Source organism: Leptosomus discolor, chromosome 10 (genome assembly GCF_034619465.1).
Source record: "Leptosomus discolor isolate bLepDis1 chromosome 10, bLepDis1.hap2, whole genome shotgun sequence".
Classification (NCBI taxonomy): Eukaryota; Metazoa; Chordata; class Aves; order Leptosomiformes; family Leptosomidae; genus Leptosomus; species Leptosomus discolor.
Genome location: NC_141400.1, coordinates 2499472 through 2526778, shown reverse-complemented (window position 1 = coordinate 2526778; position 27307 = coordinate 2499472). Strand labels below are relative to the sequence as shown.

General features: G+C 45.6%; 1 protein-coding gene across 1 annotated transcript in view; it reads left to right on the top strand.

The window, feature by feature from the left end:
* Positions 1–27307, top strand: part of CTNNA1 (catenin alpha 1) — a 118698-nt gene that overhangs the window by 88395 nt on the left and 2996 nt on the right. Inside the window, exons 11-17 of the mRNA XM_086471074.1 lie at positions 7175–7331; positions 12792–12992; positions 14059–14210; positions 17059–17169; positions 18652–18833; positions 19597–19702; positions 25934–26068. Coding sequence (XP_086327200.1) covers positions 7175–7331; positions 12792–12992; positions 14059–14210; positions 17059–17169; positions 18652–18833; positions 19597–19702; positions 25934–26068 — 1044 coding nt within the window. The remainder of the gene's footprint in view (positions 1–7174; positions 7332–12791; positions 12993–14058; positions 14211–17058; positions 17170–18651; positions 18834–19596; positions 19703–25933; positions 26069–27307) is intronic.

The window sequence follows — 27307 nt, the reverse complement described above, 5'->3', positions numbered from 1 at the left end:
CTGCTGTGAAATGCTTGGAATAGTTGCCTGTGCTTCCATTTGCCTAGCAGAGCGCTGGGGGAAGTTTTCTTTGCCGCCTTGCTAAACACAGAGCTTGCCAATGGTAAATTAGCAAAAGATTTTGTTTGTCTCAACTTGAAAACCTGGATCCCTGCTTGTAACTCTGGCTTCTTAGTTCTGTTTCCAAGAAGCACTTGCTTTCGGAGCCTGCAAAAGCTGTTTTGTAACAGCATTTTGCATTAAAGATGTCTGAGAGGAGGGCTTAACCATAGGAGTGTTTCTGATCATACAAGCTGTAGGTGTTTAGAAAGCAACAGTGAAAATGCCCCAGTACAGCTCTTGAAAGGGAAGAGTGTTGCTCCAGCCTTTTGATGTGACAGTCTGCTGTCACTTGCAGCTGCTTTCACCAGCTCTGTGTTGACTTTCTCGTTCTTTAAAGCCTCCGTGAAGTTCATCTGTAGACTTCTAACCAAACTGCAGTCAGGCTGAGAGTTTTAGAAAATAATTACGGATTAGAATTTCCATCAGGTTGGGCGTTTGCTTCTGCCAGCAAAAGCTGGAGCCCATTGCCCTTGAGACTGATCAGCTTCTGGGAAGTGCAGGAGCAGGGTAGACGTGCATGGCCCTGGTGTGGACACGCGGGGCCTGTTGTCCCATCTGTAAGACAGGGCTCGCTCTGAGCCGGTGCTGGTTGCCCATCTGCTCTGCTGCCCAAATAGTTCATCCTCCTTAGAAACACTGGGAGGGCACCAGGCAGCATCTCTGCCTGTCCTTTCTGCGCTCCTGCTGTACCTGCCGTAGCACAGACAGGAGGTTTGGCGTAGCTCACCGTCCCCTGCACAGTCAAGTGAGTGTTGCCCATTAAACAGACTCTGGATAATTCTTGGATTAAATTACATTTTTATAAAAATAAATTGGCTCTTCTCATATTATTAAAACAAGATGTTAATTGCTGTTCCACATCCTTACATTCCAATTTTGAAATGCCTGAAAAGCAATTTGCTGCTTACAGATTTCTGATGAGACAGATGGTTACATATGCTGATCACACCTACTGACACAGATAGACAAAATACCAAAGCATAAGGAATCCCATGTAGAGGTTCCAAATAGCACAAAAACTTTTGTTTAAAAGTTGCAGCGTCTTAGAGAAACAAAACCCCCTCCAATCCACCCCCTCAAATCAACCAAACCCAAATGGGACTGGCGGAGTTTCTCTCCTTGAGTCCTCAATTACTGCCAGTTCCCTGGTGGCTGTTGGAGAAGGAGATAACTTCATTTTTCTTGCAGTAAAGACTTAACATTGAACAATTGTCCCCTCTTTAATTTCTCTTTGAAAGACTGACAGATTTTTTTTGAATGTACTAAGTAGCAGATCAGTCTCCAGACTGTTTAATTACAGGTGCTTGAAGCATTTTATTGGCATTGAGTAGAAATACTTACATTAAAAACTTAACATTTGGGTTGCAGTTTTGTATCATGCAGGCTTGCTGCAAAGAAGAGCCAGAACAGGACAGGACTGGCCATCAAAGAAAGAACGTTAGAAATTCAAGCAGTTACTGATGCATAGAAAGAAGCAAAGCCAGGAGAAGGATTCAATTCTGTAGAAAGAGGTATGTTAGTGTGTAGGGACCCGCTGTTTTCATCGCAGGCACAGTATGATCTGTGGCTTGCAGTAGCAGAGCACCTTCCAGAAGAAACACAAGGTCCCTGAAAGCCCCAAAGCCTCAGCACTTGAAGTCAGTGAAATGCAAAATGAAGCAACGCAAATGGACACCAAAATAAATGGCACCAAAATTCTTGCAGCTTCTACATCGACTGTAAATACGTCTGTGCAGATGCCTGCAGTTACTGTGCGCAACTTGCAGGAAAGGAAAGTGCGGGAAGTACCTTTTATACATGGGAACAAAGTATCGGAAATCAAAGCAAACTTTTTCTTCTTTTTTTTGGTGCATCAGCCCCTGTACACTTGCTGGTCACTGCCATTATAGCTAGGGAAAGTGCAAAACAATCTCCTGTATGTTTTGCTTCCAGGCATTTCAGCTCATCAGAATCTGCAGAGTGCTTTTTGCTGTATTGAAGTACGTAGAGGGTTAGCACATGTAGACGTGGATGAAAACCTGGGTTTGGATGTAACTGGAAGCGACTTAAACCTCCTGCTTTATGAACGTTTTTTTTTCTACTCAGAGCAAAATGCAATTAGGATCAGGGAAGGAGACATGAGTAGGGTGAACGCTGGAGGTAACTTTGGCATCTGGCATATGTAAAATTAAATTATGAGCAGCTTCTAACAAACTGCCAGTAAGCAAGCTCTGCTTTCTTTAATAAAGAATGTGGGCATTAAAATCCACCTGGGCAAGAGGGAAGTCCTGGCTGGGCTCAGCTGGTGTGGCAGCTTTGGTGGTAAGGTCATGAATTCATTTGTTAACCTTTTGGAAAGCTGTGATCCGAGAATCGTGGTTTTGCTTCTGCCTTACCCCTAGCCCTCCGTGTCCCAGGAGCGCTGCGGGAGGCAGCAATAAGCTAGAGCAAAGGAGGGGCCCTGCGTGGTGCAGATACCGGGTTTGGCAGGCGGAACAGGAGACTGCTTCCCCTCAGCCGTGCGCTGGTGGCTCCAGAAGGTGAGGCCGAGACCGCGGCTGCTGCCCTTGCTCGCTCTCGGATCCTCTTCCCAAAGCAAACGTGACCCTGCAGTGTGCTGATGAGCTCCCTTTCACATACCCCAGAATAAAACTGATTTTTTTACATGCCAGCTGAGGCTTGGGTGGTGCTGTCCCTCTTTCCTCTGACCTTGAGATGAGAGCTGATGGGTGGGTGCTTGTTTTATTAGCTTTTTTTTTTTTTTTCCAACAAATGCAAAGTATCCTAGATTTGAAGGCTGTGGAACTACTTTCCAACTCATTAACCCCATGCCACAAGAAAGCTGGTAAATCAAGATCTTTATTTAACAACAAAAAGCGAGTGGATTATTTAGGCATGGCAGATATTTTGGTTGTAAAGAAAAGGTGTGTAGTGAGGAGAGGGGTGAGGACTGGGTGTTTGGCTTAGAGCTTTTGAAACCGAAAAACTCATCTTGTGGCACAGTAGCATCCTAAAACCAATACTAGAGGAATCGGGGCAAAGTTAAACCGGCCCCAGAAAGAACAGTCTCCTGTAAAGAGCAAAGAGTCCCTGTCAGAAAGACCGAGGCACAAAAGTGCTTACAGCCCTTGCACTGGAGAGTTGCGTGGCTCACAGACAGGGTGTGCACCGAGGCTGTATCGACACAACAGGTAGCAGTTGCAATGCGAAATAAATAGCCGATAGTTTTCTTTTCCCAAGTGATGTTTCTTCCTTTGGTCACGCCAACCAGGTGTTCAATACTGTTCTTTGTAGGAACACCACCGTGTGTAAGAGCTTTATCTTCTAGCCTCTGTCAGCCTTTCAGATGGGGTGCTATAAAGGTGAGGCTGGAAGCCATCTTAAAAAAAATCAATTCTGGGTGACCCAGTGGCTTTAATTTACCCAGAAGTGTACCTAAGGTATTTTCTGTCTTGGAATAGCTGTGCTTTTTAAGGAAGCTTCTGGGCAAAGTAGCTGCAGTCTTGTAACCCAGGCAGAAGTCACTCTTCAGGGAACCTCGGAGAGTCCTGCCCTGCAAAGGTATAAATACATAAATTCAGTCTGACATCTAGTTTCAGTAGGGAAAATAAGAAAATAAATTAAAAAAGACAGGTTCATCCCATGAAAGACATGAGAAGGGGATTTAAGGTACAGATTGAGACATCAATTGCAAGTCTTTTGAATCCTGAGCCTCCCCGATCTCGGGGTGTGCGTTGCCAAGTCCTGGCTGCTGCTGCAGGAAGCTGCGAGGTGGAGGAAAGCGACTCCAAGTAATTTGCTGGAACCACGTTATCGAGCGCTGGGCTGACTTGAACACTGCAATTGCTACATGAAACAAAGCACCGATAAAAATAGTGTGTTTTCTTGTCATGCTTCATTTCCTTCTGGATAGTCTCAAAATGTCCCTGTTTGATTCTTTTCTTTGTGTGACTTCAGTGAGTCATTGTGATCACAGTGCTCTGGCAGCATTTTGAAAAGCCCTGAAATACAGAATATTTCCCTGAAATTGCCAAATGTTTTACATGGAAGCAGCTACATTTCAGGTAGTCTGGACATGTTCTTCCTATTTTTTGAACAACATATATATACATATGTATATATATATCTCGTTCCTGTAAGAGTTACTCATGTTTTAAATTAATTGCCAAATGCTTCGTATTTTTTGGAGAAGCAATAGTGTACTTTAATCAGCCTGTTCCCCTTCCCCCAAGTGTTCATTTTTAGATAATAAAGGAATCTTAGTTCTGCTGCATACACAGGCTATTTAAGATCCAGCAATCCTGTCCTTTTTCCCAGGTCTGTCTAAGCATCTATTGGAAAATAAATTAGTTGCTCTGTGCTGAATACCAGGCATCATGTAAGAACATATTTACTCAAACAGATAATTTGCAGGGTTTTGTCGGTAATCCCCGGGACATTACCTCAAGTCGGACATGTCCAGGATAACTTGCCCTCGGAAATGCTAAGCTGTACGTAGAGTGAGGGGTTTTAGCATCCCTGCTGAAACTGAATGTTGTGACTGCTTTGCACATGGAGGTAGATCGTGTCCTGCTGCCAAAAAGGACTGTTGAGCTGTATCTGCCATTTTGAATTTCTTCCTGAGCATACCCGTACTTGTGTGGGTTTCCTAAGCTGTAGTTTTGTCTTTATCTCCACAGTGACACTTGATAGCCTTTGATTTTCCCAATTTTCCCACCAGGTTTTCCTCATCTCTAGCGCTGCTGGCTGCTTTCCAAATGCAAGACACGACTGCTTAGAAGGGAGATCTTACCTGCTAGTTTTCCTTGGCCATTTTTTAAAAATACGTTTGCCTTAGCCGTGCATTTTTGCTGTTGTCATGTATAAAAGAAAGGCCTTTTTTCAGTCGGACAAGCTGCCTGTTGGGAGGACAACGGTGCAGCTCGTGCCTCCTGCGTTTGGATGTGGTGGTGACATCCTGTCCGTGTTTCTTGAGCACTTGCAGAGCCCTCTGTCTGTGGCAGCTCTTCTGTTACGTGGGAAGAGTTGCTTAACGTGGGCATCTGGGGTTGGACACGTGCTGTTGACAAAGATGAATTGTTCGGACAGATGCTGCTGTCCAGACGTACATCACGCAGGTACACAGGCCATATGTTCCTTCAGCATTAATGCTGGCCTGTCTTAGCACTTAAAGGGTGTTTTCATATCTGATATTAGCCAAGGCAGCTAGAAGAGAGCAGGAGAAAACGCCCTGACCCTTGGTGTTGCTGTCTTTTCTGTCTCAGTAGTCCCAGTTACTGGCAGGATAAAAGCTGAAAGCAGATTTCTGGACCGTCGTCTGATTCCCCCTTTGTTTTTCTAGGATACTTTTTGTTTGGATTCATCTTCATAAAACTTTGGATATCTAGGTTTTGATTGATAGGCGCACAATTCGTTACATCAGTCAGACTGGGGCAAGAAGCAGTGGTGGCTAGACTTCAGAGGCAGGGCTCTTGAGGAGGGGAGGCTTTTTGATTTTAAATTTTTAAACATGATTTTCTTGGCTGCTGCAAGGCTTTTTTCAGGACTTGAGAACCATGATGTTAATGGGCAGCGTGAGCGAGGGTAGCAGAGCAGCATGCACCACGGCTGGCAGCGGGTCTCTCTGAAGGGACGTCCTGGTTGCTACAGCTGCCTACCCAGAAGGTGTGGCTTCGGTGGCTGGTTTGAGGAAGGGGAAGCAGCAGAGGACCCCACGTTCTTTGTGAGGTTACGACAGGAGCACCGTCATTATTGCCAGGGTTCAAAGGCGGGTTTCATCCCCACAGGTCTCCTGAACAGATTGCCTCTCATGCCAAATGGTTTCTTCTGTTTGTGTTGTCAAACCCATCGAGCTCGTTTTGGTTTGCGACCCAGACTTGCAGCGTTTTTGTGTTTTCCTCAGTCACTGCTAATTTCTAGCATCCCTCGGGTGAATCAGCCTCCTTTTCCTGCCTGATGCATTCAGTGCTATCACGGTATGTTTGACTTCACCGTCGTTTCCTTGCTGAGTGAATTACATATTTTTTTATTAAGTGCTTTGTGACACTTTTAAGTGAAGCAGGTAGAGAAAGTCGATTTTGGAAAACCAGGAACATCTGGTGCTCGCCTGTTTTGTTTGGCAACTTTGTGAAATTAATACTGTCCTAAAGTAGAGAAGAAAAACTACACATTGAACTTGTAAGCTAATTAGCTCTAACTCTCAGGTGCTTGAAAACAAGGTTAGGATTGTCATGTCAGTCTGTCCACGGACGGTTTCTCGCGCCTGGCATGTTTCCAGGTCATTCTGCTGGAGCATAGTGCAGCAAGAACAGGAGCAGGCTTTTGAGATTGCTTTATTCCCACAGCCAAAGAGGCTTTTTTGGTCGTTTAACTGACCAATTAGTTGGCACAGCATAAGCTTTGTTACGCAGCAGTATGTGTGGCATTTGTTCTGCTTAGAAAAACAAGGTTCTGGAGTGAATTACAGTCTTAGGGTTTGAAGAAAATTAGTACGGGGGTGTTAGGAGGAGCATCAAATAGCGTCCTCTCCTCCTGTTCCATGGCTAATCTGGCTCTTACACAGCCATAACAGAAATCTTAAAGTACTGTAACAATTACTGGTAAGGTATAGAGTAAATCTTTAAGGAAAAGAGGATAAATACAAGATTTATCTCTAATTTTGTGTTTGCATGTTGTTTCCACTTCGGACTGTGTAAGATTAATCCTTTCTTGGCCTTTTTTCACAGGTTCTGGCAAGTAGCTTAGGGAATGCAGCCGCTAGTGTACTAAATGTCATCCTGTCTAAAGTACTTACCAAGCCAACCTGCACCTAGAAAGCAACACCTTTTTAACACAAGCTGTTAAAGGAAGGTGAAGCTAGCTCTTGTGAATACTTGCCAAGTGTTTTTGCTTGTAATGACTAACCATAATGAACGTGGAAGCCGGTATGAGTTGGGTGTGAGAGCAACAGAATAAAACACTTCTGTGTTTAAACATCAAGTTCCTGAGAACTTACTAATCTTGCTTTGTTCGCTGTTGAGTTCCTTGGATAAAACATACGGAACCTAATTGTTTCGTTAAGGATATGTTTTAAAAATCCAGAGGTGTTTTACAGGTCATTAATGCTGCACTGGCTCTGGCTGCTAAACCCCAAAGCAAGCTGGCTCAGGAAAACATGGATCTCTTCAAAGAGCACTGGGAGAAGCAAGTTCGCGTGCTGACGGATGCTGTCGATGACATCACATCCATTGATGACTTCCTGGCTGTGTCAGGTAATCAGGGGTTTGACCTCAGAAATAATCGTTCTCGTAACTGAGCTTATTCCTGGAAATGGATGGTTTCTACGTGTGTTCTGGAGTCCCCTTGGGTTTTTGGAAGGGATGGCGTTGGTACACTTCACCGGGCAGCGTCGTCATCCGGCGAGTGAGGTGTGAAAATAGAGCAGGAGAGCTTGGCACGAGGGGAAGAGGTGTTTTTATAGCCTGAAAGCAGTGATAGCTTAGTTCAGCAGGTACTCCAGAAACCTGTCTTTGCACTTGCGGCGTGTGCATGCATAAATGTGTGTGTTTACATGTCACTACATAGATCAGCTTAAACGTAGCAAATGTCCCTGTCTCAAGCTTTTGAATTTCCAGGTGAGCTAATGGTGAGTTACCATCCAGCTACTGCAGACAGACCTCACCGGTGGCACCAGGGGAAGTAGAGGGTGTTTATGTTCAAGTTACCAACTAGCAAAAAAGATGATCCCTCCGTTCACCTTGGCCTCTTATGTAGACAAAAACGAATATCAAATCATGGTCATACAAGTTAATTAAAACAAAAGTGTTCATATAGAAAATACTTTGTGAATGTTTAACCATGTCAGCTTTAGTAGAATTGTTAAAGTTTTTAAAAAAGGTTAGATCATTATCATAGATTGATAATTCCATTTGGCAAAGTGCTTGCCAAGATAATCTGGTTTATCAGCGTCATTGATAAAGGTTAGCTGCTGTGACCTAGGAATAAGGGGGATGTCTTTGTTTCCACATCCTCTAATTCTGCTCTAGTCGGAGGGCATGGTGATATAACTGCGTGAACCGTGTCTGCAGTAGTGGTTGCAAATGACTACCACAAACTGAGGGTCTCATTTTCCTGGTGCAAACAGGCTTGGGCGTCTTAAGTGAACCAGAAACTCCAGTTGTAAAGAGATTTCGTAGGAAGAGGTGTAGAGTCACAAGTACTGGGTGGACGTAGCTAGAAAATGTAGCTGAAAAATTAAGATCCTGAATTAAAAGACCATCTTTTTTTTTTTTAATTGTTTAAAAAAACCCACCCACATAGTGTTTCTACCATGAGTCACCTGTCTTACCATACATGTTGTATTGTGGTTCCCTAGGTTCTGAATAAAAATTGTCTTTGCAATGAGTTAGCATAAACTTCCTAGGCAATTGAATGTCCTAGTTCTTTGTATCTGTCTGTGTGCTCATCGCTGCAGCGGTAGTCGAAATTGCACAGCTGTGAGCAGCCTATTTCTGGGGAAGTATATTTAGAGAGAATTGTGTGCTGAAGTTCACAGCTCCGCTCGGAGTTTGCCCACAAGTGTACGGAACATTTTAAAGGGAAAAAGCTGTTAGTCTGTGAGAACACGGTCTGCAGAAAGCTGCCTTACTGCATTTCCCTGGCAGGCGTGGCTCAAAACGGGTCAAGCCGCTGGAACTGAGTGGTCTGCATCCTTGTTTAGGTCATTCGAGGAGATGGGTACTCTGCTTTTGAGGGGACAGGTTGTGGTGTTGGCCCACTGCTGAGTTGCTCTGGAGAGTTTCAAGGGCTTGGCAGGTAGCAGGGAACGCTTCTTTTCTGAGGCAGTGGCAGGCTGACTCGGAAGAGAGTTCACCTCGCGCGTGCGCTTGCCACCCAGAATGATGCCATGGAAATGCTGCAGTTTGAGACTACTTCAGATGCTCAAGTGCCTTCAGCAATTATTTGTATGTGCTGTGTTATCCAAGAGATGTTAGAAAAATATTAAAGCAATAAACATTGTTTTAAATATTATTTGTTTGAACTTTGACAAATGTTTTCCATATAAATGCCACAATTCCAATTTGTTTTCTAAAAGTCTAAACATCTCTTTGGACAGAATCGTGACACGTATGATTTCTACCAGGTTCCATTTGGAGTTATTAGGATGTTTCTCCGTTTGTATCAGTTACTAACTGGGATGTAAGCAAAATTTAAGAGAGTTCTTGTGACTCTGTGTGTGTATGTTCATATAACAAAACCCAACACATTTCTCCAACGTGTTGTGCTGTCCATCGTGAACTATATGCTTCATTGATCAGCATATGGTAGAGAATTGCATCGATTATCCACAGTAAGGGCTTGATGAAAGAGATGCTGGGTTCAGATAGTAGCAGAATATCGTAGAAGAAGGGTACTTAAATGCACGGTGTTGCAGACAAGCTTGCAGGCTACAACATTTTGTGAAGGACAGAGCACGAGAAGAGTCCTGTTGAGTTAGGACAACCGTCTGTCAGTGGCTGATGGTCAGGGCATAGGAGATTAATAGCAGAGGAGTTCTGTAGCCTAAAGATCTTTCCTATACACTCCCAACCATGAGTGATTTGCAGCTCAGGTTGCTCCAGCATCAGAGATGCTGCCTACTGAACAGTCCTTGACAGATTTTTCTCATTGAAGCTTGTGTTATTTGCTCTTTCGACCATTATAATGCGCTGGCATCTCCATCATCCTGTGCAAAATTCACAGTGCTCTGTGTGAAGAACCTCCTTGTTTTTGCAGCGTCGCCTGTTTGCTTCGTTTGAGGCCCCTAGTTGTAGCAGAAGATGATGAAGAGGGTTTTTTCCTACTCACTTTCTTCATGCTGTTTGTAAATGTACAGACTTCTGTCGTATGCTTAGTCAAGTCATCTCTTTCTTGAACTGCAAAGCCTTTGCCTGTTTCATTATTCCTCATTTCGAAGCTCTTCTGTACCTTCTGTAATTCTTATCCCTCTTGTCAGTGCCTTCCCTAAGTACTCTGGGTGTGTTTGTGTGCCCACTATCTCTGCTCTTTAGAGCAGTTGCTGATAGCACCCTGTAATTGTCAAATTCAATGTTCTGAAATTACCTGGATCTCCTTTGAAACCCTCTAAAAATCATTCCGTTTGCTGCCTTCTGTTCCTCTGCTGCTGACAGAGGCTTACACGAGAGACTGCCCATCACAATGGAGCTATTTCGTCTGAAGAGCCTCCAGATGAATATTGCCTGGGCCCGATGATTGCCCTTCATTACGAGATGAACACTGTATTTACAAGGGTGTGAGCACTCGGGTATTTGTTCTGTAACAGTGCCTGCTGACACTGCTGCTTGACCTGGGTCCTCCACTCTCCCTTGTCCAGCATGGAAATTATTCTAAGGCCTTCCACAGGGGACGCGGCAAAGGAGCAGAGTTAAAGTTGTGCGTCTGTGGCTTTATCTCGTGACTGTTGCTCTTAAGTTTTGATCTCCTGTAGCCCTGAGACTCCCTGGCAGGCTTTTTGGGATGTTTGGAAAAGGATTTCTTAATCCCTTTAATGGGCAGGTGGAAGGTGTTTGGGCAGGGTGGATTGAGGATTGACAGTTGCGGGGGACTTTTCATTCTGTTAGCTTTTCAGTTTAATCTATTTCCTTGTTTGCTCTAAAAAATCATTTTTATTGGAAAAGTATCTTTCCTCTTACCCTCTTACCTTGTTCCCAAACCACACCATTTTTTCCCTGTATTTTCTGTAGGACAAGATCCCTTTGCCGTTGCCTGTGTTGTATTCTATGTTATATTCTGTGGCTGTGACATTTTTCTCCTGCCCAGCAACAGGAAGGCTCTGAGCTGTGCTGCAGGACGGCGTTATCACGTCCCCGAGGGTTCTGGTGGTGAACCCGTGCATCAGCGTTTCTTGGGCTCTGCCACCCCGGCCCCAGGAGATGGCATTTTGTACCAGACACTTGTGCTCCATATGCCTGTAGGACAGGTAGCAGTGTGTGCATATACAAGCACACAGAACAGTGTCAAATCTTATTTGTTACTATCCAACGGGAGAGTATAACCGGAGTGGCTGCACCTGACAGTCCTGTACTTCCCCGGGGCCCCTTGCAGACTGCCCCATGGGGAGGTTATCTTTCCCTAGAAATGTCTTTGTGGCCACTTCGCCTCTGCCAAAGACACGAAATGATTATCAGGCATTTAAATATTCATCTTCATTTTGTGCGTCCCTTTTATTAAAGTTCGTATAATCCAAAGAGGCTTTTAAATGGTCTGTGGCTTAATGTATTCGTTGAGGAATTCAAGCAATAAACAGCCTGTGTTTTGGCCTGATGCCAGTGCCTTTTTGCCGTTGGGATGTCTGTCTTGCAGGGATGTCTGTCTCTTGCTTTAAATACTGAAACTCTGCGTGCGCTTTGCTGCAGCTCGTGCACCTTGGCTGCCTGCTCACTGACTTGTCAAATCGCTAATGAACCTGCACTTCTCTCTCTTAGGGCCACATTCTGCCCTCAGCTGAACTTGTTCAGGCTGAGTTGCTTCAGAGGTATTTCACAAGTGTATTTTTGTCCAGGTTGCTTACAGAAGTCTTGTGATATTGCACCTGGCTCTGTTAATTTTATGTAAATTAAGCGTAACACTTCCAGCAGCAGTCCTTTCAGGCAGTTTATACAAATCCTCTATCAGTCAACTCTATGTGCTTCTCATCTCTACAAAGTCTTGTGAAATTGCTCTTTTACTACCTGTGTGGGGAATAAAAGCCGCTTCAGTGGCACGGCTTGGCAGCGTAGCGTGATTAAGTCAATGGTAGGTAACGCTGGAAACTATTTTAAGTGACGGAACAGAAATGTTTCCAAGTTGGTTTCTTCCCAAGCAGCCCAAGTGCTGATGTTGGATGGCAATATCAAAGTGTTGGTACCGATACATTAAAGAGGTCTGTGGTGGAGTTTGGAAAACCTTTTGGGTTGATTCCCCCAAATGAGGATCCCAACCCCTTTAGGCATCTTCAGAAATCTCTTAGGGGGTTTTACTCATTTTGGGTGTCTTGGGCTTGATAAATGGGAGAAAATATCTTTGTATAGAAAAGAAAATGTATGTTCTAAAAGTAAATTACAAGCAGAGTTCTTGACTTTATTTTTTGTTTTCTTAAGAGGCAGTGAGTACGCTGTTGCTGGAACGCGTTCTGCATAAATCACCGCATATGTTATGTGTCTTAAATTTGAATGGAGGACTAACAGTTTAATATTCTTTGATGGTGTGTGTGTGTGGTTGTAGGAAAACACTATGTAGGAAGCTAGCAACGTGCAACAAGTGCCCGAGTCTTTTAGAGCATTGGGTGGATTAGGTGTGGCGCTGGGGAGGGTGCCTCAGCACCCCATACACGTGGAATGACAGGGGAGTGGCTTGCAAATATTTGGAATAAGGGCTTTGACAGTCCAGGGGAGGAATATGGAAAGAAGCGCAGTAGGAGAGAATTCAGCTGAACTCAGGTTTTCTGTTGGTAAAATAGAATACAAACAGGGGCAAGAAGTGTGGATGCCCGTAGGTGGATGGACTGATGGGTTTTTTGACACCTAGTTTGGAAGGGCAGCTGTGTGCTGGTTGTAGCAGGCTTAAAAATTGATGCTTTACAGTACCCAGCTGGAGGTTTTATGGGGCAGGTCACAGACTGAGAAATTGCAATGCTGATGGCTGCAACAGAAAAGGAGATACTACCGTCTAAATCCTCCTTCTTTTACCACCAGAGAATCATATTTTGGAAGATGTAAACAAATGCGTCATTGCTCTCCAAGAAAAAGATGTCGATGGTTTAGACCGCACGGCGGGTGCCATTCGAGGACGTGCTGCTAGAGTCATTCATGTCGTCACTTCTGAAATGGATAACTACGAACCTGGCGTCTACACTGAGAAGGTGTTGGAAGCAACGAAGTTACTGTCCAACACAGGTAAGAGTCGGTTACTCCCAAGATCCCTGAATTCATACTGCGTATGAGTGCACAGGCAGGGGGATACTAATGTACCTGTGAAATCGATTGAAGACTCCATTTACATACGATGATGAAAATTAGCGGGAGTTATTCGCAGAGCTGTTGCAAAATGAGAAATGTAATTTTGCTGTGTTGACTGGCTTAAAGCTCAGCAGTGCACAAGGTCTCCCTGAATGTGTTTGCTGTCATTGACTGAGCTGTGGAAAGCTAAAACACGAGGGAGTCAGGGCTTGAAAGTTACACTGATCGTCTTGCAGTATTGTACCAGGCTCTGCAAGCGTTCGGCATCCAGAAAGATGATTTCTGCCACGTTGGCCCAGTAGAATAAGTTTTGGGTAATAATTTAGGGTAAATTTTGTAAAATACCTTTATAGCTGTTACAGAAACACTGTACATTGTAGACCCCCCACAGTTAAACAATAAATTGGGCTGTTTCCTGTGAAGTAGCTGGTAACATCCATATAGGGTAAGGAATGATTCTCGTTGCTTCAGTGAGTGCTGTGTCAACTGTTGGTGGTTTTTTGCTGTAATTACTTTGATGAAGCACCAAAGGTGACACTGAAGAAACGAACAGAGTGTAAATGGTTCTGTGATGTCCTGGGGCGCAGTGAGTCGCTGGAGTACGGCAGCACAACCTGTCCTCTTCCAGCGCCCTGTTAAACTTGAGCTTCGTTGTGCTCATATTATTTCTCCCCCCCCTGCCCAATTCTGTACATCTGCAGCATTAAATAAATGAGTTAAATCCCAGAGTTTCTAACTGCTTCCCCAGGTACTTTCTCCTTGTCCACTAGAAGGGTGTGATGAACTTCTCACTGTCTAAGGGGTAAAAACCAAACAGCACCATAGTAAACAGAAATTGGAGTAAGACTTGAGCTACAGCGTTGGTGTCCTTCTGTAACAAAAGGTTTGAATTGAAGCGGAACCACTGCACAGCTTCCAGAGGTAGCAACGAGGCACAGGCGCTTCTTCTACAGAAGGCGGCGTTGGGATGGGGACTGACTCTTATTTTGTGCTCTTGGTTCAGTTATGCCGCGGTTTACTGAGCAAGTAGAAGCTGCTGTGGAAGCTCTGAGTTCAGACCCTGCTCAGCCCATGGACGAAAACGAATTTATCGATGCTTCGCGACTGGTGTATGATGGAATACGAGATATCAGGAAAGCCGTACTGATGATCCGGGTGAGCATAACGTGCTTACAGCTCTCTGGTTCTCTGCTCGCTTTCCCCCGCCGTTATTGCGCTGACAGGCATCAGTTTTATTGAGAACAGACAGCGTTAAGATTTTCGTTTAGCTGATATTAACGTTCTGAGCCTTAAAAGCTGCTAATCACTCTGTGGAGTACTTTAGAAGTACGTTTTGATTCAAATTCATTAAACAGATCTGAGCATCAATGATAGCCAGAGTTGTGGTGCTAAATACCCTTCACGCATCTTTTGTACTATCTTGTTAATGCCTTGCTTGTTAATGTGCTAAAATCGGTGACCTTTGATTCAACGACAGCGCGTGGATTCATAACTATAGATGCTTTTTGATGGTTTGAGAGCGTAGAAATAAAACCTGATGGCTCTTCATTAAGTAAATTTTGAGAATTAATGCTAGTTAGTAAAAAAAACAGGTTTAGATGAGTTCATTCTGCAGTTCCTAGAGCATATAATTTGTTAATTGGCTGACCTCGGTAAACAGGGATCAGTTCATAGAGGCGTTGCCTCTTCTGTGCTTGAGTGTCTCAGGCGCAGTGAGTGTGGCTTGGAAATCCTAATTTCTGGTAGGTCAGGCAGCGTTAGACTGGCAGGAGGCGTTTGGGGAAGACACCGAAGGGCTCCTGCTGTTGGTGAAGGGAAGCAGGAAAGAAAGTTCTGGTTAAAGCTGACCTGTGGGCCTATTTCTTGAATCTTAGCGCGTTAAAAATGGGCAGGAGACAGACACAGCAAAAACAAATGTGGGGGATTTATTCCTTTTTTTTTTTCCCCTGGTTTTTTCCCTGTACTCCTCTGACTCAAATGTAAATGCCTTGCGGAGAAGCTGTCTTTGTCTTTCAGAATGGTGACCGTGGCAGATGCATTTTGGTGATAAGTAAGGATGTACAGCCCCAGAATATATGTGATTGTAGTAACCATTGCAATAGTGTCTTCCATGTTTGCTGTTTAAAGCAAAGAATCAGATGGAAAATCAGAAGAAAAGCTGACAACGACATATGTGCTCTCCATATAATTTTTTTCAAACTTAAGCTTGGGATCTGTAGACAGCCCATAGATGAAGATAGCGACGCTTTCCTGCCATGCAGACAAACGAATGTGACTCGCCCCCTGCTAAAGTCCTTTTATTCAGGCCACGAAGGCATGGCTGCCAATTCCACGTCGTCAGTCATTAGCCGCGCTGGCAGCGCCGGCAATCCTGACGTTTCCCCTTGCACCACGTCTCTGGTGTCAGGGCTCCAGGGCTTTATTTCAGCTCCCAGTAGCCAACGGCCTCTCACTGGTGACACATCAGCGACCTATAAAAAAAGTGTAAATGTTAATACTTTTTGTCCAAAGGGGCTGTCGAATGTACCTGGGGTAAGAGAACCAGGTGGAGATGGAGATACCACCACTTCTCCGGGGCTTGGTCTCACGCTGGACCACAGGAGTAACCATGCTCGCAGCTGGGGCAAACGAGCTGATTCAAACTTTGTCCGGGGGCACTTGTTCTTCACAGGAAACAGAAGGAAAAGTACTCGAACACCTGGTTCTTGTGTTCATGCAGTGTAGTTTCAGAACTAAAATCTCGATGTATCTGTAGGTTGTTGAAGTAAAGCTCTTTCCTCCCTGATCCCCAGGCGGCCTCTCATCACCCCCACGGGAGTTCTTGCCCTTGATAACGGGTTGAAAGGCAGAATTACGCTTTGTAGACCCCAGGTTGTTTGGGCTTTGGGATGGGTGGGCAGAGAAGGGGGCTTGAGAATCATAAACAAGTTTCTGAAGACGCAGCAGAAGTGGTTTGTTTTGTTGGTTTGGGTTTTTTTAATTTTAGAAATATTGATACGCTGAAATACTTCTTAGTATGCATCCTTATGCTGATAGATTCTGTTCTTCAGGGCACGGAGAGGAGATGGTGGCTGAAATACCCTAGGTCTTGATCATTAACATACTCACCTTTGCTTTTTGGCAACTGTTTTGTGTATCCATCTCTATTTTAACTGTATCACAAGATGTCTGTATCGGAAAACAAGTCTGTAAAATTCGAATCATAGGAAAGAAATCTGAAGAACAGGGACTTTATTTGCATCTTATCTGTTAATCGCAATTTATTGCATTTATCAGTGAAGTTCTTTGTTGATCCAGCTCTGCAAAATCGTCACGAAGTGCCACTCTAGGCAAAGATGTAGTATTTTGACAAACATGCTGTTGAAACTTGATAAGCTTTATAAAAAGTTTGCCAGCTATAGACTGGCAGTAGCAAAAATAAATCCTAGGCAAGCAGGAACTAGGTCAGATGTGTTTAGCCTACAGCGTAAAAGCTGGCCCATACTAGCTAAAAATTTTCTGCTTTTCCTGGGGGATAAGAATAAATTTCGATATATTTTATCTGTTGTTAATTTAGTCGATGCTTTGATTCATAATTGTGCTAAAGACGATGTCTGTGGTTTTGAACCAGGCCTTAAAGCTGTGTGTAATTTTAGCTTCAGAATCTCAAGTGAAGCTTTTACATTTAACCAAGTTGCAAAAACGCTGTTCGTTTTGCAAAAACTTTGTTTTTCCCTGTGTTTCAAATCCTGAGTGCATTAGTGTCCTGACAGATCTCAGATGGTTAGTTACTGGGATGTGATTTTGGGCATCCCTGTGGTGTTTAACACGAGCAGTCAAGCCAATATAATCGCACGTGTTCACAAGCTGGATACAGCCCCTGTATTTAACTTTTTGTTGAAAACATGGAATAATCTTTACCTCTGCCAATTTCCATTCTTTCTGCTTGAAAAACAACATTCTGGTTGATTTTTGGAGCCATGTAATCTGTTGTTTGACTCCGACTGGATTACTCTTTCCTCAGACTCCTGAAGAACTGGATGATTCTGACTTTGAGACTGAGGATTTTGATGCCCGAAGCAGAACAAGTATTCAGACTGAAGATGACCAGCTCATTGCTGGACAAAGCGCGAGGGTAAGGTGGAAATCTAAGCGTTACAAAACTGTGACCTGCCTTCAAGAGGCTTTGAAAATCCAGGTTGAATTTTTGGGGGTGGTGGATCAGAAGACTGGCGTTCCTTGTTTCCAGTTTTCTTCTGAAAAGGAGGTTAAGTGAAGTGCAGCATGTGTTAGTCTGACGGATGTGAGACGCATCTGTGTTTTACTCTGGATGCTGTGAAAGAGTGAAATTCATTTAATACTTGATGCTTTGACATCGCAGACGTTGTAGGCCCTGCTGTTTGGTGAGGTGAGCTGCTGCAGGGAGATAGGGGGCAAATCATTCCGTTGCCCTGTTATTTTCAACACACAAACACACACTAAGGTTGTGGGCGAGAAATCTTCACAAAATGTCTTCCCACACACGTGTTGGTGAGTGTTTGTCCGCTGAGCGTTTACCAAGACAATGTTGAGAGAAGCTCAAAAATGAAATCATTTAAACTAACTGCATTTCCTATGACTGCTGAAAATGAAAGCATTGGTAGGCAGTGTGGCATCATTAATAGGTGAAAACTTAAAATCGGTACATTGAAGGAAAAGCAGGCCTTACTTACTGTTTCTATTTGACATGTCCCCTTCTGGATCGATAACAATTTATGCTCTTGGGGAAGTGCCATGGAAGATTTTTTGTGAAGGCTCTTCTAGCCTGAAACCAGGCAAGAAGCAGCTAGGCCTTATTTATCAAACTTCTGCCTTTATCAAACTTCTGCCACGTTGGCTTCGGAATTACACCGAGAGTGGTTTTCGTGCTCTCCTTCCTTCTGCAAGCACTCTCTATCCCTGTTATCTCTCTCCCTCTTTTTATTTAAACGCAGACGTTTCTCATTTACCTTTTGCTGCTGCTGCTGCCAGAAGCTTTTTTGTACTGAAGACTGCTTTCACGTGCTCCTGGAGGCATGAAAGCTCCTAGTATTTATGAAGGCAAGGGTGTTGAGTCTCCTATGGGCTGTAAACCTAGTCTAATAGTTTTTATTCAGGAGTAAGCACGTACTCTTTATTTTTTCACTCACTTTTTCCTCAGTATGCATGTTTCAAAATAGTACATCTAGCTTTTTGCAGGAAAGAGACTCTGTGCATTGCAACACTGAAAGAAACCCAAGTGGAACTTCCTCTTAAAACTCTTAAATTTTATAGAAAAGGCAAGTCCCCCTTCTTCTTACAGATTTTCTTTGAGGGATGGTAATACGTGGCAAACTTGTTTGGAGTCTTAACAGGTTTTTTTCATGCAAATGCCCATGTTTCAGGTGTTGGCTTGCCTTTCTGGGCACCCTTTCTAAAGAAAGGGCCTAAACTTTGATTCAAAATGGAAGGAAATGGTTCTGTCAAGCCTCTAGGTAGAGGATTGCTATTAAAGTTTTATCCCCCATCTACATGACTTAAATTGGTTATTAGTGAAATGTTCCAAAAAGCCTTCTACAAGCGGCGGCATAAGGCAATGTGAGAAAACTCTCTCTTTCAGGCTATTATGGCTCAGCTCCCTCAAGAGCAAAAAGCTAAGATTGCTGAGCAAGTTGCAAGCTTCCAGGAAGAAAAGAGTAAATTGGATGCTGAAGTATCAAAATGGGATGACAGCGGTAATGATATTATTGTTCTGGCAAAACAAATGTGTATGATTATGATGGAAATGACAGACTTCACCAGGTGAGTCTCTTTAATTTGTGCACACAACACGTTCTCTCAGAACTGGCTGGGATGCTGGTCTTTCAATGAAATATTTTGCAAGTACTCTTAAGAGTCTTACTTCTTATAATTTCCTTTAAATGTTACTCTGTTAAAGCCTGTGTATTAACTCGGGAGATGCATTACTGTGCAGTGACTGGGTGGTAATAACTGCTTGAATTGATCTATCGATGCACAGCAGTTATTGCCTGTCTGTCTGTCTTTCTTAAGGGTGATTCTTGTCCCAAGGAGTATATATTTATATTTGCTCAGTTCTTTACCACATTAAATTCTATGGGCTTCTCAATGTTGCTATACTGCAGAAATAGTTCCTAGGACAGTTATTTGCTAAAGAAAGAGAGGTTTTTTGATGCCTTTTGAAATTCATTTACCAGATTTTATACAACATTATTTTTTAAACTTGATGATGCATTCCATGAAAATTGCAAATCTGTCTTCTAAAATGTTATCTGTTTTTCATCATTAGATTGCTTAAACCAGTAAAATTTAAGATGTTTTTATTCCTAGATTTAATCTAAATAGGAGGGGGGGGGGGGGAGCTGGAAGGAGGAAGCTGTCTTGAAAACGAAGGTGCTGTAATGGTTACACCTGCCTATTTCTGTGCAACCTTATTCATAGCGTTTGGGTCAGGAATCGCTTCCAGTACTGTATGGAACAGAATGAGAAAAGCAAAATATAGTTCAGTCTTCTGGTGCTAGAAGGTAGACCCCGTTCTGTTTTGCAGAGGTAAAGGTCCGCTGAAAAATACGTCAGATGTGATTAGTGCAGCCAAGAAGATTGCAGAGGCTGGGTCAAGGATGGACAAGCTGGGACGGACTATTGCTGACCATGTAAGTCACAGTTCATTTTCATAAGCCTCCAGCACAAATGAGCCGTGGGAGATCTTTTTAGTACTGCAGACATGATGAACAGAAGAAAATGTGTTTAGTTTTGAGGTTTGGGGTTTTTTTAGCAGATTTTCCAGTTTTGCTGCTGGAAAATTCTAGCCTTTCCTTTCTAGCTGCTCTCCTGCCACCCTAAGCAGCGTAAGCAGCTAAATATGCCCAACAGTAACACTAGCAGCTCCTTGGCTTAAATCAAGCACCTACCATTTTAAGGTAGCAATATGCCAGCACCACTTCACGTCACGTAGTATCTAGGCCAGTTTCTGTAACTGAACAGGACCGAAAATGAATTCATGTCGCCTCTGTCATGCTCAGACTATGCCCAGTACTTCCCCAAGCAATGACGAGGCTGCGGGGGCAGCACTGTAATTAGTGCATGTGGCCCATTGCACAACTTTTAATACTATTTTTGAGGCCGCTTTTTAATAGTAACAATTTTCAAATGCCCCATAGACTGAATGGGGAGATTGTGAAAACTCTGTAATGTTTTTTGTCGTCGTCCAGTCAGAGCTGATGAAGGCTTTGAGCAAGGCCCGCAGCGACCCGAGTTATGTGCTGTGCTGGCCCCGGCTGTTGCGCCTGTTGTTGTGCTGTGGGCACAGAAGTGTTGGAAAAGAATCCTTGTAGGATTGGATGAGTATGGGCAGCGCGGGGTTTTTGTGCACGGCATCTGCCTGTCCTGAGCCACTTCAGAAACTGGGTTGGGCCAAGCTAAAGTGCCTTTGGTCTCGGTCCACACCCAAGTTGCAGACGAACATCAGCATTAGTAATAAGGTTCTGCCTTCAAGAGAGACCCTGAAATGCAGGTAGGTTCAGTCTGGGATCGTGGACTTTATTTTGTACATCTGTCGCTTGCTTTTCAGTCCTTCTCTGAATGTAAAACCATAGTGCGAGGTTTTAAATAAAACAGTGTCACTTTGGAAGTGAATCTTTGTAATGCAGATCTCTCTTTAAATGTTGCATCCAGAGGGTGTTGTCTTCACCCTGATTTATTGATGATGCGGAGAGAAATGTTCAATGGGGAGATAAAAGTTGAAAAGTGTTTTTTAAAGTGGGTCTCCTTGCTATAACATTTGACAACCATGTTTCTGGAAAAATGAGGTGCGCTGCTGCTGTAGGTGGGTGAAGCAAGGAGCAGTTCGTGTTACGGATCTCGGGGGATCCTGGGCGGAAGGTTTACAATGCCTTTTTTTTTTTTTTAAAATTCACATGTTTTATGCAAACTTGGTGTGTGGTTTTCTGCACGAAGCGATTTCAAAATACAGAAGAAAACTAAATGGCTCCTTTTAGTAGAAGGTCCTTAAAAATGTAAAAGATTAAGCACATGTTTGAAGATAAATATGAGCAGGACTGTACAGTTAGTCATTTTGACAAGAATATAGCTTTTTTTTTTTCCCGACTCCATACTCTCCTAATACTTTCAGCTTGCATATTTCATTAGATATGCTTACATACACTTTAGAAACTTGTTAATGTAGAGCTGGCTGACAGTTACAGAGGACGTACAATGCAACCATTTCAGCGGAGCACTAATGCCTTCCTGTGCCTAATATGGGCTTTTAACAAATGGATGGGATTTTATGTCCTGCTCGCCATGTGACACCCGGTGAATCATGACCCCTCGTGTTAGTGTGTCAGGAACTCCTAACTCCTGCCGTCAGGCAGTTTTACAGCACATTTCCTTTGAAACCATAAAAGCTATTATCCCAGGTATTTCACGTCTGTTGAAAAGTGTCTAGCCATCAGCCGGCAGATTTTCCCAACGGTGTTCCATCTTTCACTCAAAGCAGCAGTCTGCTTGTTTTGAACGGGGAATACGGAGCAGTTAGGAGCACAACACAAATGAAAATGATGTGCAGCAAGACAATGATTCTCCGTATTATTATTTTTTTTTTCGATGTTGGAATACTTAACGAGGCAAAGAAAAAAAATCTGTTGCTTTTTTTTCTTTGATAGTACTGGGAGGTGAAGGTTACATCAGTGCCTGATCATCAAACTGAAAGGAGCTGGGGGCGAGCGGAGGGGTGCCCCGCTTCCCGGTAGAATGCTCCAGCAGCCTCTTGCTCTTGAGACTGGTCCGTGCGCTGCGGAGGCTGGCCCGGGGATGCGCTCGGGGCTGGGGCTGGCGGCTGCCCTGGCTGACAGCTGCTGGCACGCACTGCCACGTGCCCGCCCTGCCGCGGTAGCTGCTTCCCCCAAACGCCTGCTTCCAGCTTCTCTAACCCGAGCTGAGCCCAGTGGTTCCGGCGGGCCGGCGGGGCGCTCTGGGGTGCGTTACTGTTAGAGCCGCCTTCGTTCCCGAAGCTGGAGATAGAGTGGGAGGAAGAAAAGTCTCTGCGGTTACTTGCTTACACCTAGCAGCCACGTGGGGATGGAGGTTGCGTGCTTGTCTTCATCAGCACACACCATGGGAGAGCTCTTCTGTCTTTCCCTGCCCCTTTTCTTCGGAAAAAGGGAGAAAAAGGCGATTCTGTTTCTCCGCAGGCTCAGCTGGGGCAGTAGGAAGCAAATGTGTGTCCGTGTTTGCTCTGTCCAGGACGGATCCTGGATTTGACTTGGAGCAGCCAGCTCAGCTTTTGCCACCAACCACCACTGAGTCTGTGGCAGCATCTCAGTTGGGGGGGGGTGAGGGGAGGTGGGGGTGTCCCCCAACACACGTTTGTTTCTGGCTACAGTGCAGCTATCTGCTGTGGCGGTGTTGCAGGAATCCTCCCAAGCCAGCTCTGCAGACGGGTGGTTTGGTGTCTGTGGCTGTTGTAGGTTAATGCAGTAATGTAATCTTTCTTAATCACTGTTGAAATTGTTGCCTTTTGGGTTTTTTGGTTTTTATCTGAGTGTTCCTGCGTAGGAAAGGACAGGGCTCATACAGGCATCCGCAGTGCTTTTGTTGATGTTCTATCCTGTGTTACATCTCTATTTAAACATCATCTGTCTTTGAACTGAATTCTCCATTCTGCTCATAGAAATAGCACATGCGGTATGGACGTGGTTTTCCAGCTCACGTCGTATTGATATAAACAACTGAATAATTCCTATTCCACTGCTCCCCCCACTAGTGCTTTGCTGCCTTCTTCAGCCATTGGTAAACATGCAGCAACCTCTTTCCTTGAGAGTGTCTTGCCTTAAATGGTTTCCATAAACTCAGCACCCATAAAGTACCTTGAATTGTTTAGCAGTCCTCCTGACACGCCGTATTGTGCATTTGTCAACATTCAATTCCGTCTGCCGCTGGGCTGCTCGTTCGCTTTGTTAGATGAGCTGTTTGGGAGATGGAGAGCATTTTCCAAAATGGTAATTTCAGCTTTTCATTAGCTCTTTGGCCGATGCTATTTGTGGACTTCCTCTAAAACATCTTGTGCTGCTGACTGATATTGATTAGCTTAAAAAATTAACCTGCAAGCTTTGCTGCTTCGTTATTCACTGTTTGCACTTCACGGATGGAAGCAACGTGCCCACGTAAAGAGTTGCAGGTACTTCAGGTGTTTCATTACCTTCCTTGGGACTAAGGAGTTAGTTTGTGGTCACACCGGCTCAGGTGCCCATAAAGCCATCCACGTCTCCGTAGCCTGTGTTGCACAGCCTGGTGTGCCTTGTCCCAGCTTGCCAAAAATCCCCTCGTAGCGCGCTCTGTGTGTGTGCTGCCTCAGGTCACAGCGCAGCAGCCTGCCGTGCAGAGGCATCTCCATGTGCAACCTGCAGCACAGCTGTTTGCTGAACCGCCACGTTGCCGTAGAAAACCCTCCCGTTCTGGCCCAGGAAAAAACAAGCGTATTTGTTAGCTACGCTCACCTTCCCGTCAGAGTTAACTGTCTGTTCGTGTTGTGGGAAGCAAATGCTCCGTGTGAGCGTGACCCCCAGTTCGCACACCACTGCTTGTGCAACACGATGATCTGTTCTGGCGCAGTCTCCTTTTGTGCCGTTTGTATATACAGGGAAACTTCTGCTCCTGCTTCCATTTGTAGTTAAGGAGAGAAGGTCTGCGGTGAGAATTAGGGCTCAGACCCTGCTGCTGACACCCGAGAGGGGATTTTTACCTTGCTCTGAAGGGAGAGGAGAGGCCACGTGGCAATAAACCTGAGCTGGAGTGAAGCCTCAAGTAGTGATTTACGGTTATTCTTCTAATCATACCGTCTCCATTGTGCATCTTCATTTGATGGTCCGTTGCACAGGACCAGGTACTAGATGAGATGGGATTTTGCTGTGAACGGGGGCGTGTGGAGAAGAGCTCTCGGAGACTGGGCAGATCTCTGAACCTCAGGCTCTGGTCAGTGGGAAGAACGAGTAGGTGCTGGGTGAAGAGAAGTGAATGCTGCTTAGAGCAAGGCTCTTCTCTCCTTGTCACGTCTAACGCTGGTAAATCACCGTGGCTGCTTGTGGTTTCTGTGGAGTTTTTGGTGCTTGTCCGGAGGCAGCCGGTGCCCGGCTCCTCCAGGACGAGTGGCTGGTTGGGCAGACCTGCAGCTAACGCGCTGCCTGGAGGGCAGAAGGGGAGGGTGGTGTGCCCTCCTCACCGTCAGCCTGAGCTGGGAGGCCAGGGAAAGCATTTGGGGTTTGTGAGCGAGTGCACGTGCGTACGGGGTGCTGGAAAGCCTGCTGCATTTGGGAATTGTGTGCCAACACCCTGGGTGCCGGAGATTCGTGTGTTCCTGGATGGGATGCAGCTGTCTAGGAAGGATGGAGACGACTGCAGGGTCTGCCTTTAGTCCTGTCCCTGGCTAACGCCGGTTGAATTCCTCATCTGCTGGTACGGTGCTAGAGGTGAAATAATGCCGGGTACGGCATTCCCTGCCTTGGAGCGGAAAACGTAAGAATTATTGTGAGTCTGATACTGGTTCTGCCCAGCAGACCTGCGCGTGCTCGGTGGGGAGGTGAGAGGATGATGCGCAAAGCGGCCGTTTCAGCGGAGGTGGCCCGGGAGCTCGCGGTGCAGCGCAGCCGGTCGCCCTTGCTCTGGGGTCCGGGTCAGCGTTGGAGCACGGTGCGTTTGCCGCGCCGCGCCGTGCGGCCCGTGGCCGTTGAAGCCGTAGGCGTTCTGCCTGTGCCCATGGCACCCAGCTCTGGGTGTACCCAGGGGTGAGGGGTTTGGTGCGCCGCCCTGGGGTGCGGGAGCGTGGCAGCGTGCCCTGGGCTTGGTTCAGCAGCAGCAGGAGAGCCTGGCGGGCGAAAGGGTTGTGGAGTCGGGTGCGTGGCGGCTGCTCCCTCCGCGCGCCTCGTACAGCCAGGGCGAGCCAGCGGGTCTGCGACGGGCCCCGAGTCTGTGGGGAGGCGATGCCGGCCACCGTGCTCGCTGCCGTTCCTGACGGTCCCGCAGGACGGGCAGGGGTGGTGAAAGGCTTCCCGCAGCCTTTTTTATCTTAACGCTCGCAGATCCCGTTGGGGACTGTGGCTGCCCCTCGGCGGGGCTCCTCTTGTTTGGGAACCCGGCGTGAGACTGGCTCGTTCATCGTCTCGGCGCTGCAAAGCGCGGGACGGCCCTTCGCTTCTGTCCGAGAAAACAGCTTTCTGAACTGCACCGCGGTCGCCGGTGCCTACCTAGTCTTTCAGTTGCAAAGCCGAAAAAGTTACTTTTATCTTACAGAGGAGCGCTTCAGCCAGAGCTTTAAAAATTTTATTTCATGCCTGGTGAGGAATCCAGTTTCCACACTGCTAAGAAATGGGAGCAGAAGTCAGGGAAAAGATCTGCTTTGCTGGATGTAATTGAGTAACTGTCAGGTTTATCATTTCCCAGCTTAAGATATTTAAGATTGAGAATGGAGGCTGCATTTGGTGACATCTGCTAGTTGCAGCTTGAGATCTTGGATGTCAAGTCGTGGCTACGGTGTCCTGTACGTTTTACAGGAAGGAGCTTTTATAGTTAAGCCTGCTCTGGGAAGCTAGTCAGGCAGCCCTCCTCCTCCTCCTCCTTCTCGCAGGGAGCTCGAGGGGAGCCCTGGTGGTTTTGTCCAGCGGCTGTCCCTGTGTTGTGAGAGCCCGTGTTTACTGCCTCTGGTTTTTTATACGTATTTAGCGATGCCCATGTATTGCTCAGCTGTCTTTGAAAACAAAAGCTCAGCAGCAAGGGGGAATGATCTCTGGAGCACATTCACTGTGACAGAACAGAATTGTCTGGTTTTCCCCCAAATGATTTCTGTTCCGGTTTTCATGGTTGCAAGTAAAACGTGACCTTTGTTTTTCCAGTGCCCCGATTCTGCGTGCAAGCAGGACCTCCTGGCCTACCTGCAGCGCATCGCGCTCTATTGCCATCAGCTGAACATCTGCAGCAAAGTGAAGGCTGAAGTTCAAAACCTCGGAGGGGAGCTGGTTGTGTCTGGGGTATGTATGAACTGTGACACGTCTGGGTCGGGTGGCTTTTCTTCCAGGGATCACAGTTATTGCAAGCGAAGCCTGTATGCTAAATATAGACTACAGACAAGCGATTTTGGAGCCTTCGGTTAAAGTTTTAATGTATGCAAAGTTTGCAATTGCTGCCTGCTCTGCTTCCTTGTTCTGGGAGGAAACGCTTATGTTTGGCAGGGGTTGGGGGGAGGAACAGACTTCACTTTCCCTTACTCCACGGTGTTTGTAGACAAATCCACTTTACCTTTGTGTATTCTACTGTTTTTCCAGACCGTGTTTCACTCTTCGTGAGGTTCAGTCACTTTAATCGGCATAGCTAAACCTGCCCCGTGTCTCTGCACGGCCTTTGAACATGCTGGGGTCCTGCAATGCTCCAGAGATGTTAATATTTCAAAATAGCTGTGCCCTGAGGAGCGCGGGGGTTTTTAGTGGCTGCTCTGTTTTATGACAGCTGAAAGCTGCCGTAGGCCAGCCTGCTTCCTTATTCTAGCCATTACTTAGCAAATAATTTTTTCACTGTAGTTCACGAAATGCTTCCTCCTCAGAGGAATCTATGTGACAGATATCTGCGGGGAGGGAAGCGGAGCTAAATTCTTAATTTCTTCTGGCATATTCTTCCCTTGCCCTGAATACGGGCATGTTTGATCACTGGTGCTTTTGCCCATCCACGTCATGACTGAGGCAGGAGGTTTGAAGAGGGGACAGAAACGGCTGATAGTCTGGTATTGCTACCTGAATCCTTACAAGAAAATGGGAAAAAAAATCTTACCGCCTTGTGCCATTTAGATATTTAAGCGCTTAAACTTATTAGCACATCTTTTTCCCCCGCAAACGAGTTGAACTGCAGCATGACCGCTTCAGCGCGGCGGTAGCTGCGAGAGGTCTGCAGCAACCTGCTGCAGAAGTGGTGGCGGTGGTGGTGGTGGCGGTGGTGGCAGACCACCCTTGCGTAAGCTCAGCCCTTTCTCAGGGGGGACGGGCCCCTCTGGTGCACCTACTGCTGCCGGTCCCACGTGCTCGGATTTCCAGCCCGGCGGAGCCACGTGGTGAAATGGGATGAAACACGCTGCGGGGCGTCTGTCTGTCACCTGCCTGATGTCCTGTAGCTGGAGGGCCGAAAGCAGCGTGCTGACAAAGGAGGAGACGTGTCATTATGCAAGGATACGGACTCCAGGGTTTTACTGCAGTTTTTCAGTGTCTTCAGAATTTACATAC